General features: G+C 43.8%; 2 protein-coding genes across 2 annotated transcripts in view; both read right to left on the bottom strand.

Moving 5' to 3' along the window:
• The window catches only part of LOC109044456 (basic phospholipase A2), a 50,471-nt gene that overhangs the window by 2,301 nt on the left and 36,233 nt on the right, over positions 1-11,937 (bottom strand). Inside the window, exons 3-4 of the mRNA XM_072303418.1 lie at positions 8,044-8,175; positions 291-397 (exon numbers count right to left, since the gene is read on the bottom strand). Coding sequence (XP_072159519.1) covers positions 291-397; positions 8,044-8,175 — 239 coding nt within the window. The remainder of the gene's footprint in view (positions 1-290; positions 398-8,043; positions 8,176-11,937) is intronic.
• On the bottom strand, positions 805-5,259 carry LOC109044450 (uncharacterized). The gene is made up of 3 exons (XM_019062169.2): positions 4,761-5,259; positions 3,046-3,456; positions 805-1,709 (listed from the first exon to the last, which is right to left on the bottom strand). The coding sequence occupies exons 1-3, from the start codon at positions 5,112-5,114 to the stop codon at positions 1,314-1,316; spliced, it is 1,161 nt and encodes a 386-aa protein (XP_018917714.2). The 5' UTR covers positions 5,115-5,259; the 3' UTR covers positions 805-1,313.

Below are 11,937 nucleotides of genomic sequence, written 5' to 3'. Positions count from 1 at the left end.
CCAGAAAATTTTCCAATACCTAATAGCTACCGAAGAAACAACGTCACTTCTCACAATTTTGGTGGAAATGGCTCAGAAACTAAAAGCGTATTTGTACATAAGTAAGTAAGTATTGTTAATGTATTGATAGGAAGATTTGCTGATCATATACTATTGACTCAAAATGTCAAAAACGACATTTTTCATTGCCACTCTGTCATGAGATTTTTTTGGATTGCAGACTAGCGTTATGGTCGCATAGGGGACGCTATGAAAAAAGATTTTCCATCAATATCAAGCTGTTAGCTTACCACAGAGGGGGCGGCGTCGATAACAAGTCCATACATATGGTATAAAATACTCAAGAAACATGGGGCAGTCAGCAGCACTGTAACACCAGTCGTGCATCTTGCAACACCTGTAGCAAAATGAAAAAAAAACAAAGGTTACCTACACTGATTATGAGCCTTCGCGATTATACACGATAAAACGCTCAGTCAACTAATATTTTAACATATTCTTCCTAATGATTCCAAAATTTTTTTTTAAAGTGAGTGGCTATCTACCTAGGTATTTGTTTTATTATTACTATCATCACGACGGTTGCAAGAACAATGCACTGATCAATATGCGTGTGAGACTGAGGTAGACTTGCCTGAGACACCTGGTCATTCCTTAATATTGTGATTCCAAGAATCATCAGAGGTGTCATCAACCAGTCGTGTCAATTCATAAACGAGATATCATGGTGAGTGCAATACCAATTTACTGATGATGCACATGGGGCTGAGGCAGAATAACTTGAATGATTGGATAGCATTCAAAGGACGGTCCAAAATGCCATCAACCAGCCGTGTCATTCCACGAGAGACTTGAGTAGAGCGCCTTCAATCATGACAGATGCAACACCAATTCACCGATAACGCTCATGGGGCTCGGGCAGAACAGCTTGCAGTATTGAGCTCTTTTGGTGATTCAAAGATCTGTTCCAAAATATCATCAACCAGCCGTTTCATTCCACGAGAGATAGACTTGAGTAGAACGCCTTCAATCACAACGGATGCAATCATTAATTCACCAATGTTACGGGTGTCAAAGTAGCTTGAAGCACTTGGTTCTCCTGGTGATTTTAAGTTCTTGGTCGAGACCGCGAACGGTCTCCAACCAAACACCATTTCACGAGAGATAGACCCAAGTGGGGCGCCTTCAATCACAACGGACGCAATAACCCATTCACCGATGTTACGGGTGTCAAAGTAGATTGAAGCACTTGGTTCTCCAGGGCGCCTTCAATCACAACGGACGCAATAACCCATTCACCGATGTAACGGGTGTCACAGCAGCTTGAAACACTTGGTTCTCCTAGTGATTTTAAGATCCTGGTCGAGACCGCGAACGGTGATAGAGCTCTTGAGGAATCGGTCGCGTCGCTCTTGGCGGGTCGTCTCGATGGTGAGGACGTTGCTGGGCCCCTTGCGGGGGCGCCGCGGGGTCTCGATGCGGGCCGGCCGGGCGGGCGCCTGGGGTGGGCGCCGAGGGGGCGCCAGGCGCACCGCACCTCTTAGCGACTCCTGCGTCCAGCTGAGCGGGAGCAGGTGCTGCGGGACGCCCCTCACGCTGAGCCGCACTTGGGTCTGCGACTGCGTCATGTCGTAGTCCGCGTGGCGCGTCAGCCGGTAGCCCGGCTCCATCTCGCTTCGCCGCAGCGAGGGCCACGGTTGCGGGTACTCCTGCAAAAATTTCCAATGAGGTCTCGATAGACGATCAAATTCCCGAAAAAATTACCATCAAAGTGTCGGGAGTCATCAGTCTTAAACTCATTAATTTGCTTAATTTTAAAATGAAAACTTGGCAGAAATGTTTCCTGAGGCAGGAAATGATGAATGGTGGCACTCTATTCTGATCTTACTTTGAACAAAATAGTGCGGCCAGTCAAAATTTGGAGGTAGATGGCGACCATCAGTCATCAGCATGTCTACTTTGATCGGAGTAGGTTCGGAATTTGATCGTCTATCCAGGGCTATGGGCAGGGATGTAACATTTCATCAAGAAGCGAATTTTATTTAAAGTTTCGAACCTTTTTGGGCAGTTCTGTCTCGGTTTGTCTCATCAATCACCAACACCGGTTGACCAACAGATCCATTGGTTTTCGATAGGTCGAACCTCTTTTAGAACCACCTCACGAGGCGGTAACAAAATCACGCGATGCGCGTGATTGACGTGACTGACGAATCGCGTTGCGATTCGTCAGTCACCGAATCGGAAGTTCCGAAGTCAAATAGAGCGCGGCAGCTCGGAAGTACGGGCACGAAAGTAGTACCGAACCTCTAAATAAAATTCGCTTAAGTTCTATGAAATATCAGAAATATGGTTCCATGAAAGGTAGGTGATGAAACTGTTTTTAATTAAATCAGAGCTCGATTTCGTAAATTTTTATGAAGAAGAAAAAAAGTGTATCACAAGTCGACATCGGGCTACATTTTGTAAACGGGAACTACAATATTATGTTCCGTAAAAATATTCATGTGCATAGGGAAACTGATGGTATGTACGTTGTTCCCAAACTGAGCCAGAAATTTTAGTCCCAAATTCTGCAAATTGCAGTCCATTTATAAAGCCCAAGTCATTTTTTCCGGATTGCATACACAGCCCTAAAAATTCGATGAAAATTTATGAAAGCTTCTCGGCAACTAAAAATTTTATGAAGTTGCCAAATCTCCTTTGACGAGCCGTACATTATTAAAAAAAATGTTTAAATATTTTCTCTCCGTGAAAATACTCATGTGCATAGGGAAACTGATGGTATCTACGTTGTTCCCAAACTGAGCCAGAAATTTTAGTCCCAAATTCTGCAAATTGTAGTCCATTTGTAAGGCCCGAGTCATTTTACCGGATTGCATACACACTACACACACAGCCCCTAAAAATTCGATAAAAATTTATGAAAGCTTCTCGGCAACTAAAAATTTCATGAAGTTGCCAAATTTCCTTTGACGAACCGTACATTCTTAAAACAATTTTTAAAATATTTTTCTTCGGATTTTTCGGAGAATTTTGTCGGGGTACCTGAAAGACCTTGGCGTAGACGCGGCTCATCTCTGCGACCATCTGGTCGGGGATGGCGAAGCTGTGGGACCTGGCGACGTTGACCTCGAGGGGCTCGAGCTCGTCGAGGATGCGGTTGAACTCGGCGAGGGTGTTGTCGGCGACGGCGCGGCGGAGGAAGCGGAGGAGGGCGGCGCGCTGGGAGGGGCGCGTCCCGTCGGCCCGGTCCAGGAACGCCGTCAGGGCGAGCATGGCCGAGCCGCGGCACCCGCCGCGCCGCGACTCCTCCCCGCGCATCCGCATCCAGTACTCCACGTCGAAACGGGGCTCCGACGGGGTCGCCGAAGTCTTCCGGGTCCGACGGGGGCTCGGGCTCAGCTCGATCGAGGACTCCCAGTTGGAGAACAGGGCGCACTCCAGCACGTCCACCACCTGGACGGGTTGCAGGAAGGTAAGTTCAAAGGGCTACGCACGGAACAGAGACAAGAGACCCTCCACTGGCCTCTTGGCGACAGGTGGAAGCTTTTACCTTCGGGGATTCAACACTTCTTTATGGACAGTTATAAGGGAGCCACAGTCATCACTCTTTTTTCGGCTGTTGACCTACCTACATGGTGGATGATGAGCTTCGGGTGATGTCATGAGCCAAACAAGTTTGCCAAACTTCGGCTTGTTTGCAAAACGAAACTGACAACACGTTGTTAAACATAAACCGCAAGTCAACAGTTTAATGTTGAAGACCCGAAAGTAAAAGCTTCCACCATGACCGAGATACGAGTGGAGGGTCCCTTGTCTCTGCTCGGAAACCACGTATCTTCATTGCGGAGTTTCGAGATCTCGGCTCATATTTTATTTTTTCGGAACCAGCGACAGGTAGGAAAGAAGGGATGCGCTCGTCAGTCGAGCGTTGTAGGAATGAACGGGAATTATAAAGCACCAGTGACGCTAGCGGCGACGAAGCCGTCGCCACGGTTGCCCGTTCTCCGCTTCAACTCATGAGCCCTGTCCACAACGCTCATTTGCCATGCCCATGGCTCACAAGTGCCGCATACAGTTGGCGCTTTGTTCCGATTGGTAGAATGTAAAATCCCGCTTTTCCATTTCCCCAAAGGGAATCACGCCCCACTGTTACATTGTTTTTTGTCATTTTTCAAAATCACACCCCATTTTTTCCACACAGTGGTCTTGAAGAGAAAAAAAAATCCGACAAAATGCACCCAAAAACGGTTGGGGGGGGGGCTGAGTCTATACTATGTCCTACTATGTAGGTACGGCGACCTAAATCCGAAAAAAATCAAAATCTTGGCTGATCCTAATTTCTAGATACCGCAACATTTTGATGTTTCGGAATAAAAATCGCATCTTCGTTCCAAGAAAATTTTGTCGCAAAATGTAACTTGAGCACTGCCGTGCTAAGGAAGAACGCCGTATGAACCATCGGGCGTTGCCTTTCCTTCGACGAAATAATAATTTTCAGGTAATTGTGAATATTTCTCTTCTGATTTTTCAGAAGGGTTCCGTTCGTAATTTGATCTAAAAAGTCTGAGGATTTCAAGGAAAAATATTCATGATTCCCTCCCAAAATAAAGATTTTTTAGGAAGAAAAATGCCAACTCTCGAATGTTCATACGACGTTTTTTCTTAGCACGGTAGAGTAGTAGTGGCTGTCTTTTCGCCTCGATGTATGAATAAATCAGTTGTCAAGCTAGTGATTAAGACTGAAACAAGTACTTGACCTGGACAGAAAACGGAACGGTCTCGGCATTGGGGTCCTCAGCGAGCAGTGGTTCGATCTGCGCCGTGTAGGTGTTCTGAAAGGCGTACCAAGCCTGGAGGCGGTGGTAGAAGGACGAGAAGTCGAGGATCCTCGCCCAGGTGGCGGCCCCGTCAGCGAGCGAGTAGAACTCCCGCAAAACACGGGAGGCCGAGTGGCAAACGGCACTCCAGGCGCCCGGGTCGAAGGACTGCCGCCAGACCATCGCCGTGAACATGAGCGCCTCCCGATAGGTATACTTAAGCAGAAGCATCTTCCGCGCTTGGCTCAGCCGCAACTGCTCCTGCGAGAACATCGAGTTTTCGACCGTCTCCATCTGCGCCGTGATGAGCGACTTGATATGCGGTAGAAGTCGGAGGCAGCTTCAACCGCACCGAGGACTCGTAGACCGCCTTGAAGGCGTGGCACAGGTTCCGCACCCGCCAAAGCTCGTCCTCGCTCACGAAGCCCAGGATGATCGATACGATCTCCGGTGGGAGGTTCTGCAGACACAGTTCGCGGAGCACGCCGCTAGATGTCGCGCTGATGCTTCCGCCTGGAGGCGCATCGGATCGCGAGTTTGTGGGTGTTGCGCAGGGCTGGATGTCTATGCTACGACCTGGTAGGAAAGTCGGGGAGACTGGTTGTACTTCGACGGAAGCTTGAAGGATCGGGATTTTGTCAGGGCTACGACGTTTTGGGGAGGTCGGAGAGGCTGGTGGGACTTTGACTGAGGCTCGCCGGAGCGAGATTTTGCTGGTTCTAGGACCTTGCGGAGGAACTGATGGCACTTCAACCGAGGCTTGTAGGACTGAATGGTCATTCACATTCCGACCTGGTTGAGAGGCTGGTAGTACTGGTGATGACACTTCAGCTGGAGTTTGTAGGGTCGATATTTTGTCGGTTCTGCGACCCAGATGGGAAGTCCGAGGGATTGGTGGCACTTCAACAGAGGTTTGCGGGATTGAATGGTCGTCGGTGCTACGACCTGGCGGGGATGTCATAGGGTTAGTTGGCCCTTGAACTGAGGATGGCAGAATTGGACGATCACTGGCATTGCGACCTAAAAGGGACGTCGAGGGGATTGGTGGCACATTAACAGGGGTTTGCAGGATTGAATTGTCGTCGGCGCTACGATCTGGCAGGGATGTTATAGGGTTTGTTTGCCCTTGAACTGAGGACCGCAGGATCGGACGATCATTGGCACTGCGACCCAAAAGGGACGTAGCGGGGATAAGTGGCACTTCAACAGAGGTTTGCAGGATTGAATGGTCGTCGGTGCTACGACCTGGCGGGGATGTCATAGGGTTTGTTGGCCCTTGAACTGAGGATGGCAGAATCGGACGATCATTGGCACTGTGACCCAAAACGGACGTCAATGGGATTGGTGGCACTTCAACAGGGGTTTGCAGGATTGGATGGTCGTCGGTGCTACGACTTGGCGGGGATGTCATAGAAGTTTCTTGGCCCTTGAACAGAGGATCGCAGGATCGGACGATCATTGGCATTGCGACCCAAAAGGGACGTAGCGGGGATGAGTGGCACTTTAAATGAGGCTTCTTGAGTCGAATTGGCGCCATTGGAGGAGGCCGAAGAAGCTTGGGTTGGCTGTTGAGATGGTTGTCTTCGCAACGGATCGGTTTCGTCATCCGAATGGGTAGCCATCGGAAAGAGTTCCGATTTACGCCGGACCTCAGCGGATCATAGACGAAAAGATGCTCCGTGTTACCATAGCTACGAATTCGGTAGTTTTCCAAGATTTGCGTGAAAATTCCATTCTAAGTGTCAATCATGGGTTGAATAACCAGTATTGGTCACAGAGACTCATTCTATGAGACGGCGGTTATCATTTTAAGGGTCATCTCCGATTTTTAGTGGGGTACACTCGTGTACGTCTTTAATACTTTGTCAAAAGACCCTCAACATCACTAGAATTTTATAGGATAAGAAAAATTGATCACTCGTTTAATTTTGCGACCTGCATGTCGATTTGTTTCCATGGTTATGTTTCTCGACAGCCCTTGCTATCACGTTAATCCCTGAAAACGGTACTTTGTATAAAATAAAAAGGAGTGTGGCTATTAGGGGACGAGGGGGGGTTTAAATGCCCCGTCTTCCTAGATGTAGATAGACTTTTTGGTAGGGTGGGGGGAAATTCTGGTGAAGCTTAGACAGATCGTTTGCTGCCTCTTTCAAACTGATATTGATTTTTACGACTCTACTGATTTAACGTGCTTCTGTGCAAGAGCAGTCCTGTTTTTGAATATTTCCATCAACAACGCATTTTTCATACCAAGTTTGACCATGCAAAGGGGCTGTTCATCAAATCTAATGCGTAACGATTTAGGAACGGACGGGTGGAGGAGAGCGTGACACCATTTTGTTTTTACGTGTTAAAGGACAGTGACCAACGTCGCAAAAGCGTTACGATTATGGGCGGGGGGTTTAAAAAAATTCTAATTTTACAGCTTTAGGTACGTATTTACGAAAGGTCCCAAATTGATTTTTCTGATTTGTAAAAATCTACGAAAACATAATATTTTTATTCGAGCATATAATCGAAGTGAGGATTTTATATAATGCATATTATAGTTTTTATTTGAAGCACAATTTCTCCCCCTCGTTAATGATGTGAGGACACCATTGCTTTCGATAAAGATAAAATAATCTCAAAACAAGAGCGGTGGAGTGCGGTGGACGTTCAAATTTTTTTCTCTCCTAATGAAAAATGTCCGTGTCACAGGAAATCAGCAATCGCTGGCTACTTGCAAATCACCAGTGAAAAGAAAGGCATGAAATTCAGAAATAAAGTAACAAGATTAGAATACTGGTTATTTTGCTTGTAATTTAAATAGTCTTTTTCTTCCGTTAACACGCGGTAGTGACACGCACAAACGGGAGAGCGTGCAATAAGAACCATGACCTTACTTGGGCTTTGATCGAACAGGCAACTAAATTAACTCCGTGACGAAGCGTAGAGTATCACAAAAACTGAAGGCGCTTCGAACCGAGATCATGGCTTTGAAGGCTTTGCATCTTCATTATGCCGATGCGCATTATTGCGATTTATTGAAACGACACGTAAACTGTTTACGGATTGCCGGCTGTTACTTTCCTGTGACATGAGCAAGCCGTTTTGACCACTTTTTAATAAGAAGCAAATGGGAATGGGGAATAAATAGCATTCATTTTTTCACTTTTTTGAGGAAATGCGTATCTTTTTAACAACTCACAGAGTGTATTCCGCATATATTCATACTACTCACCTGTCAATTGGATCAACAGGGTACCCGGAACCTAGAAATCCACAGTAACACCCGTACCCCTTGTATGTCAATGGGTTGCAGTTAGTGGCGCACAGCACCATATTGTACAGCTGTAGAGCGCTCCTTTTTGGCCTGAAAAAAGCATACGAAAATATATTATTGATGAATAAGTATAGCATGCGATTGCAATTTTGGATTATGAGCAGTAAATTTGTCCATGAGAATACGTTGAAAACTAAGCAGATTTTCTCAAAAGAAATTGTTCTCGAGAATCATTACGAAGTTCAGCTATGTCAGGAGCTACAATTATTCGGGGAACAAGTCAATTGCCAAAATCTCTGATTGCTAATGGCATTGTTAAAAAAAAACAAGCAGAAAAATCCAACATGAACATGTTGGAAAAGCGTGCCGAATAACTAAAATGTTGGACACATACCTACTATTTTCACGTCTTTGTTATTTATATCAATTGGTACTTTTTGCTAAATTTGGGAGAAAATATTGATTCATGAACGTTGAATGTAAATTGATTTTAAAGATTCCGTCCAATTATCTTGATTTTAAGCTGATATGCGGCATTTCGCACGACCGTGATTTGGGCGAACTGCCGTGCATCGAAATCGCGTTGAGTTAATCTCTTTGGATTTCGAACTGTAACTTCTCTCCTATTCGGCCGATTTTTACAAATGAGGTCTCTTTTTATTTGTACTTTAACGGAAAGTAAGGAAAAACTCGCTAAATAGGCGGAAAACAATTTTTGTGAAAATTTGGTGGATCCTGGCGTCACGGTGAATGGTTAATCGGGCGTGGAAGATAATAGGTTCGACAAGGCGACCCTCTCCTCGCCGTCTTTTATTGCCTTGCTCGAAACCTGACACCCAAAGCTATATCGGGAGATAACTGCAGTGGTTTGAGTGGATTTCTGCAGGGGCCACGGTTAGTACATGGTATAAAGAGTCACGAGGCTCATCACAGATTGCACTTGCAGTGCAAGACGCTCATTGGCTAAACAGTTTTGGCGGGAAAGAAGGTTCTAGAGTTGAGTCCTCCGAGCGTAAGAAAGCTTCTATGAGGTTTTTGTCAAATGAAATAATACGGTTTTGACAGGAAAATGTTCTCAAGGGTTCCCAATTAGCAGTTCATTCGGTTTTTTGGTAAGAGACCATCAGGGCTTGACAGTATAATGGTTCAAAGACAAGAAAACGGGTCCGAGGAAAAAAATATTTGGACGGCCCGTTGAATAGCATTGGTTGATCGGTGTGCTGTACTATGGTACATCCGAGTGATTTCAAAAAGCGAGCCCTACTGGCACGCTTAAAAAAGATTATGATGAATGCATGAGAAGTTAAAGGTAACATTGCACGAAAGATCATTTTTAAAAAATCCGACATTTATGAGTTCACACCGAATAATACAGTAATAAAATATTAAAATAAATAAATAATTAATTTTATTTTTTATTTTTAATTACTTTATTAATTTATTTCAATTATAATTTTTCTCCATAGGTTTGGATCTAATATTTCTTCGGGACTATTGGGGTCTTTTGATAAAACGTTTATTTGAGGGACTGGAGGACAAGGCACGTAAGTGCAGTCTTGGAAAAATTGAAATATAATGAATACAATTTAAACTAGCCTTAATGTGTATTCTGTGACGAATTTCCTCCCAAATTCCAATTTTTAAGCATCAAAAAGTCAGTTTGAACTTTCTTTCCGCTATAAGGATTCATGAAATTTCGAGATTTTATACACGCATTTCTCAAAAATAGCAAAAACTGCACTTAAGCGCCTTGACCTCCAAGCCCCTCATTTATCCTAATTTAAAAGTTAAAAATTTTCTCGGATTTTTTATATTCTCAATACTCTATGTTTATTGTTTGTTTTACATATACGGATACCCTCTCAACCATCGTAGTTTTTAGCCTGAGATGCTGAATGTCTATAAATAAATTAACTATAACTAACTTTTACCCAGGCGTGTGGACATTTTGAAACACCGCCATCAAGGACTGCATTTTCATCGTTTCATCATTGTTACACGCTACAATGATTGATCCAATTGCTGAAACGTCGAACAAAAAGATAATCGCGATTCGTGAGGCAAGTCCTTGAGCATCCGAGCGTGTGTTTTGCAACTATTTAGTCATAAAATTGGACGTATTTATGCTAAAAGGAACTATGTCACACGAAAACCCCATGCACATAGTTCCTTTAAGCATAAATACGTCCAATTGTCACTTCGAGAGATGCCCTGATGTGACCTGTCCGTGACACCGCATGGTGGAAACGATCAACCGCATCAGATAATTAAATTGGAGTTCAATTATTTGCCAGTGATGGAGGTTCAAAAACCACAGTTGGAATACGCATCGTGTAAAATATCTTTTACTCATGTGTGTCGCACATTAGACCATGACAGCGCGCATTTCAGCTGGAAGTCATTGATAATCAAATTTAAACGGAGCAGTGGGTAGCTTGGGCACTATTTTATGCAGCTGTTGACGATGGCGTGGGTATGAGAAAATGACATATTAGGTATTTCTTTTAAAATTAAAGGTAAAGTAATCATTTATTTGAATTATTAGGACACCTACCTGTCAGAATTAAGGACAAAAACATGGATTTCTAATGCTTTTTTTAACATAATATCTTTAACATGATGCCTAATCCTTGTTTAAGCTATTGAAATGAAAATTAGTCCAATTTCCATATTATTATTTTTAAATTGCCAAAGTCCTGCAGGATAAATTGTAGTGTTTTCTCAAAACTTAACTTCTGAACACTTGCTGGTCAATTTATTAAAAGTTCCTAACACTGTCCATCCTTTTTCACTCACAAATAATCTACATGTATTAGAAAGTATTAGGTTCATATTTAGCAGCAGAGAAAATGGGACTGGACTCCTACGGTGCATCATTGTATATTCTGAAAACTTAAGAAATGTTTGTTTCTGCCCGAAGAAGACGGGATTTTCTGGGAAAATCAGGGATCCAAATACTGAATTTCCAATCGCACGAAACATTAAGTGTATCACATGCTGCATGCTTTTATTTTGAAGGAGTTTTTAACTTGCCGTAGTTTATTGAATATATGAGAGGCGCAGCCCCGCATACTATGGACCGTTGAAGAGTTTAAACTCTACAGTGTATTACTCAATCACATACATATGTAGTTACATATTCTTTTTTAGTGATGTCATATATGACGGTTCCCGGTATTCCCTGACTGACAACCCTGTTTTTATGCTTGGGAGTTCGTTTCAGAGCAAACCAGTGATATCATTCTGCTTCACGCACAACGAAAAAAAAGGATGTTGATTTAACATCCTAAATGTGAAAAAGTGTGCGACACCTCACAAAACGATGAATTAACCACCATACTGCCGCGCTAAGGAAGAACGCCGCGCGTATGAACATTCGAGAGTTGCGAAATTTCCTTCAATAAAATGTTCATTTTTGAGGAAAGTATGGATAATTTTCCTTGAAATTTTCAGGAACTTTAGATGAAATTGCAAACAAAATTATATCGACGGTGCAAGTCGGCAATCACATAACTCGTTTGCGGTGTCTGAAAATCTCCGCCTCGTTGTCATTTTTTTAAAGGAGAACTAATTGACATCATTCCTATAAGTTTTTGCAGAATTTTCTTCGCACAATGAAGAAAAATCATGGCAGTTTTAAAGAATTGCCGTTGAATAGTTTTCCGTTTAAAAAATAAAGTATGACAGGAAGTCTGCGACGTCGCAAACCGAGTTATGTGATTGCCGACTTGCACCGTCGATATGTAAATTGGAAGAAAAATGCTCATATGTTTACCAGGGAATTCGTGTTTTATCAAAGGATATTTGGCAACGCCTGAAGGTTCATACGATGTTTCTCCTTAGCACGGCAGT

Source organism: Bemisia tabaci, chromosome 8 (genome assembly GCF_918797505.1).
Source record: "Bemisia tabaci chromosome 8, PGI_BMITA_v3".
Lineage (NCBI taxonomy): Eukaryota > Metazoa > Arthropoda > Insecta > Hemiptera > Aleyrodidae > Bemisia > Bemisia tabaci.
Note: the sequence above shows the minus strand (reverse complement) of the source record. Positions and strands in the feature narration are given on the sequence as shown.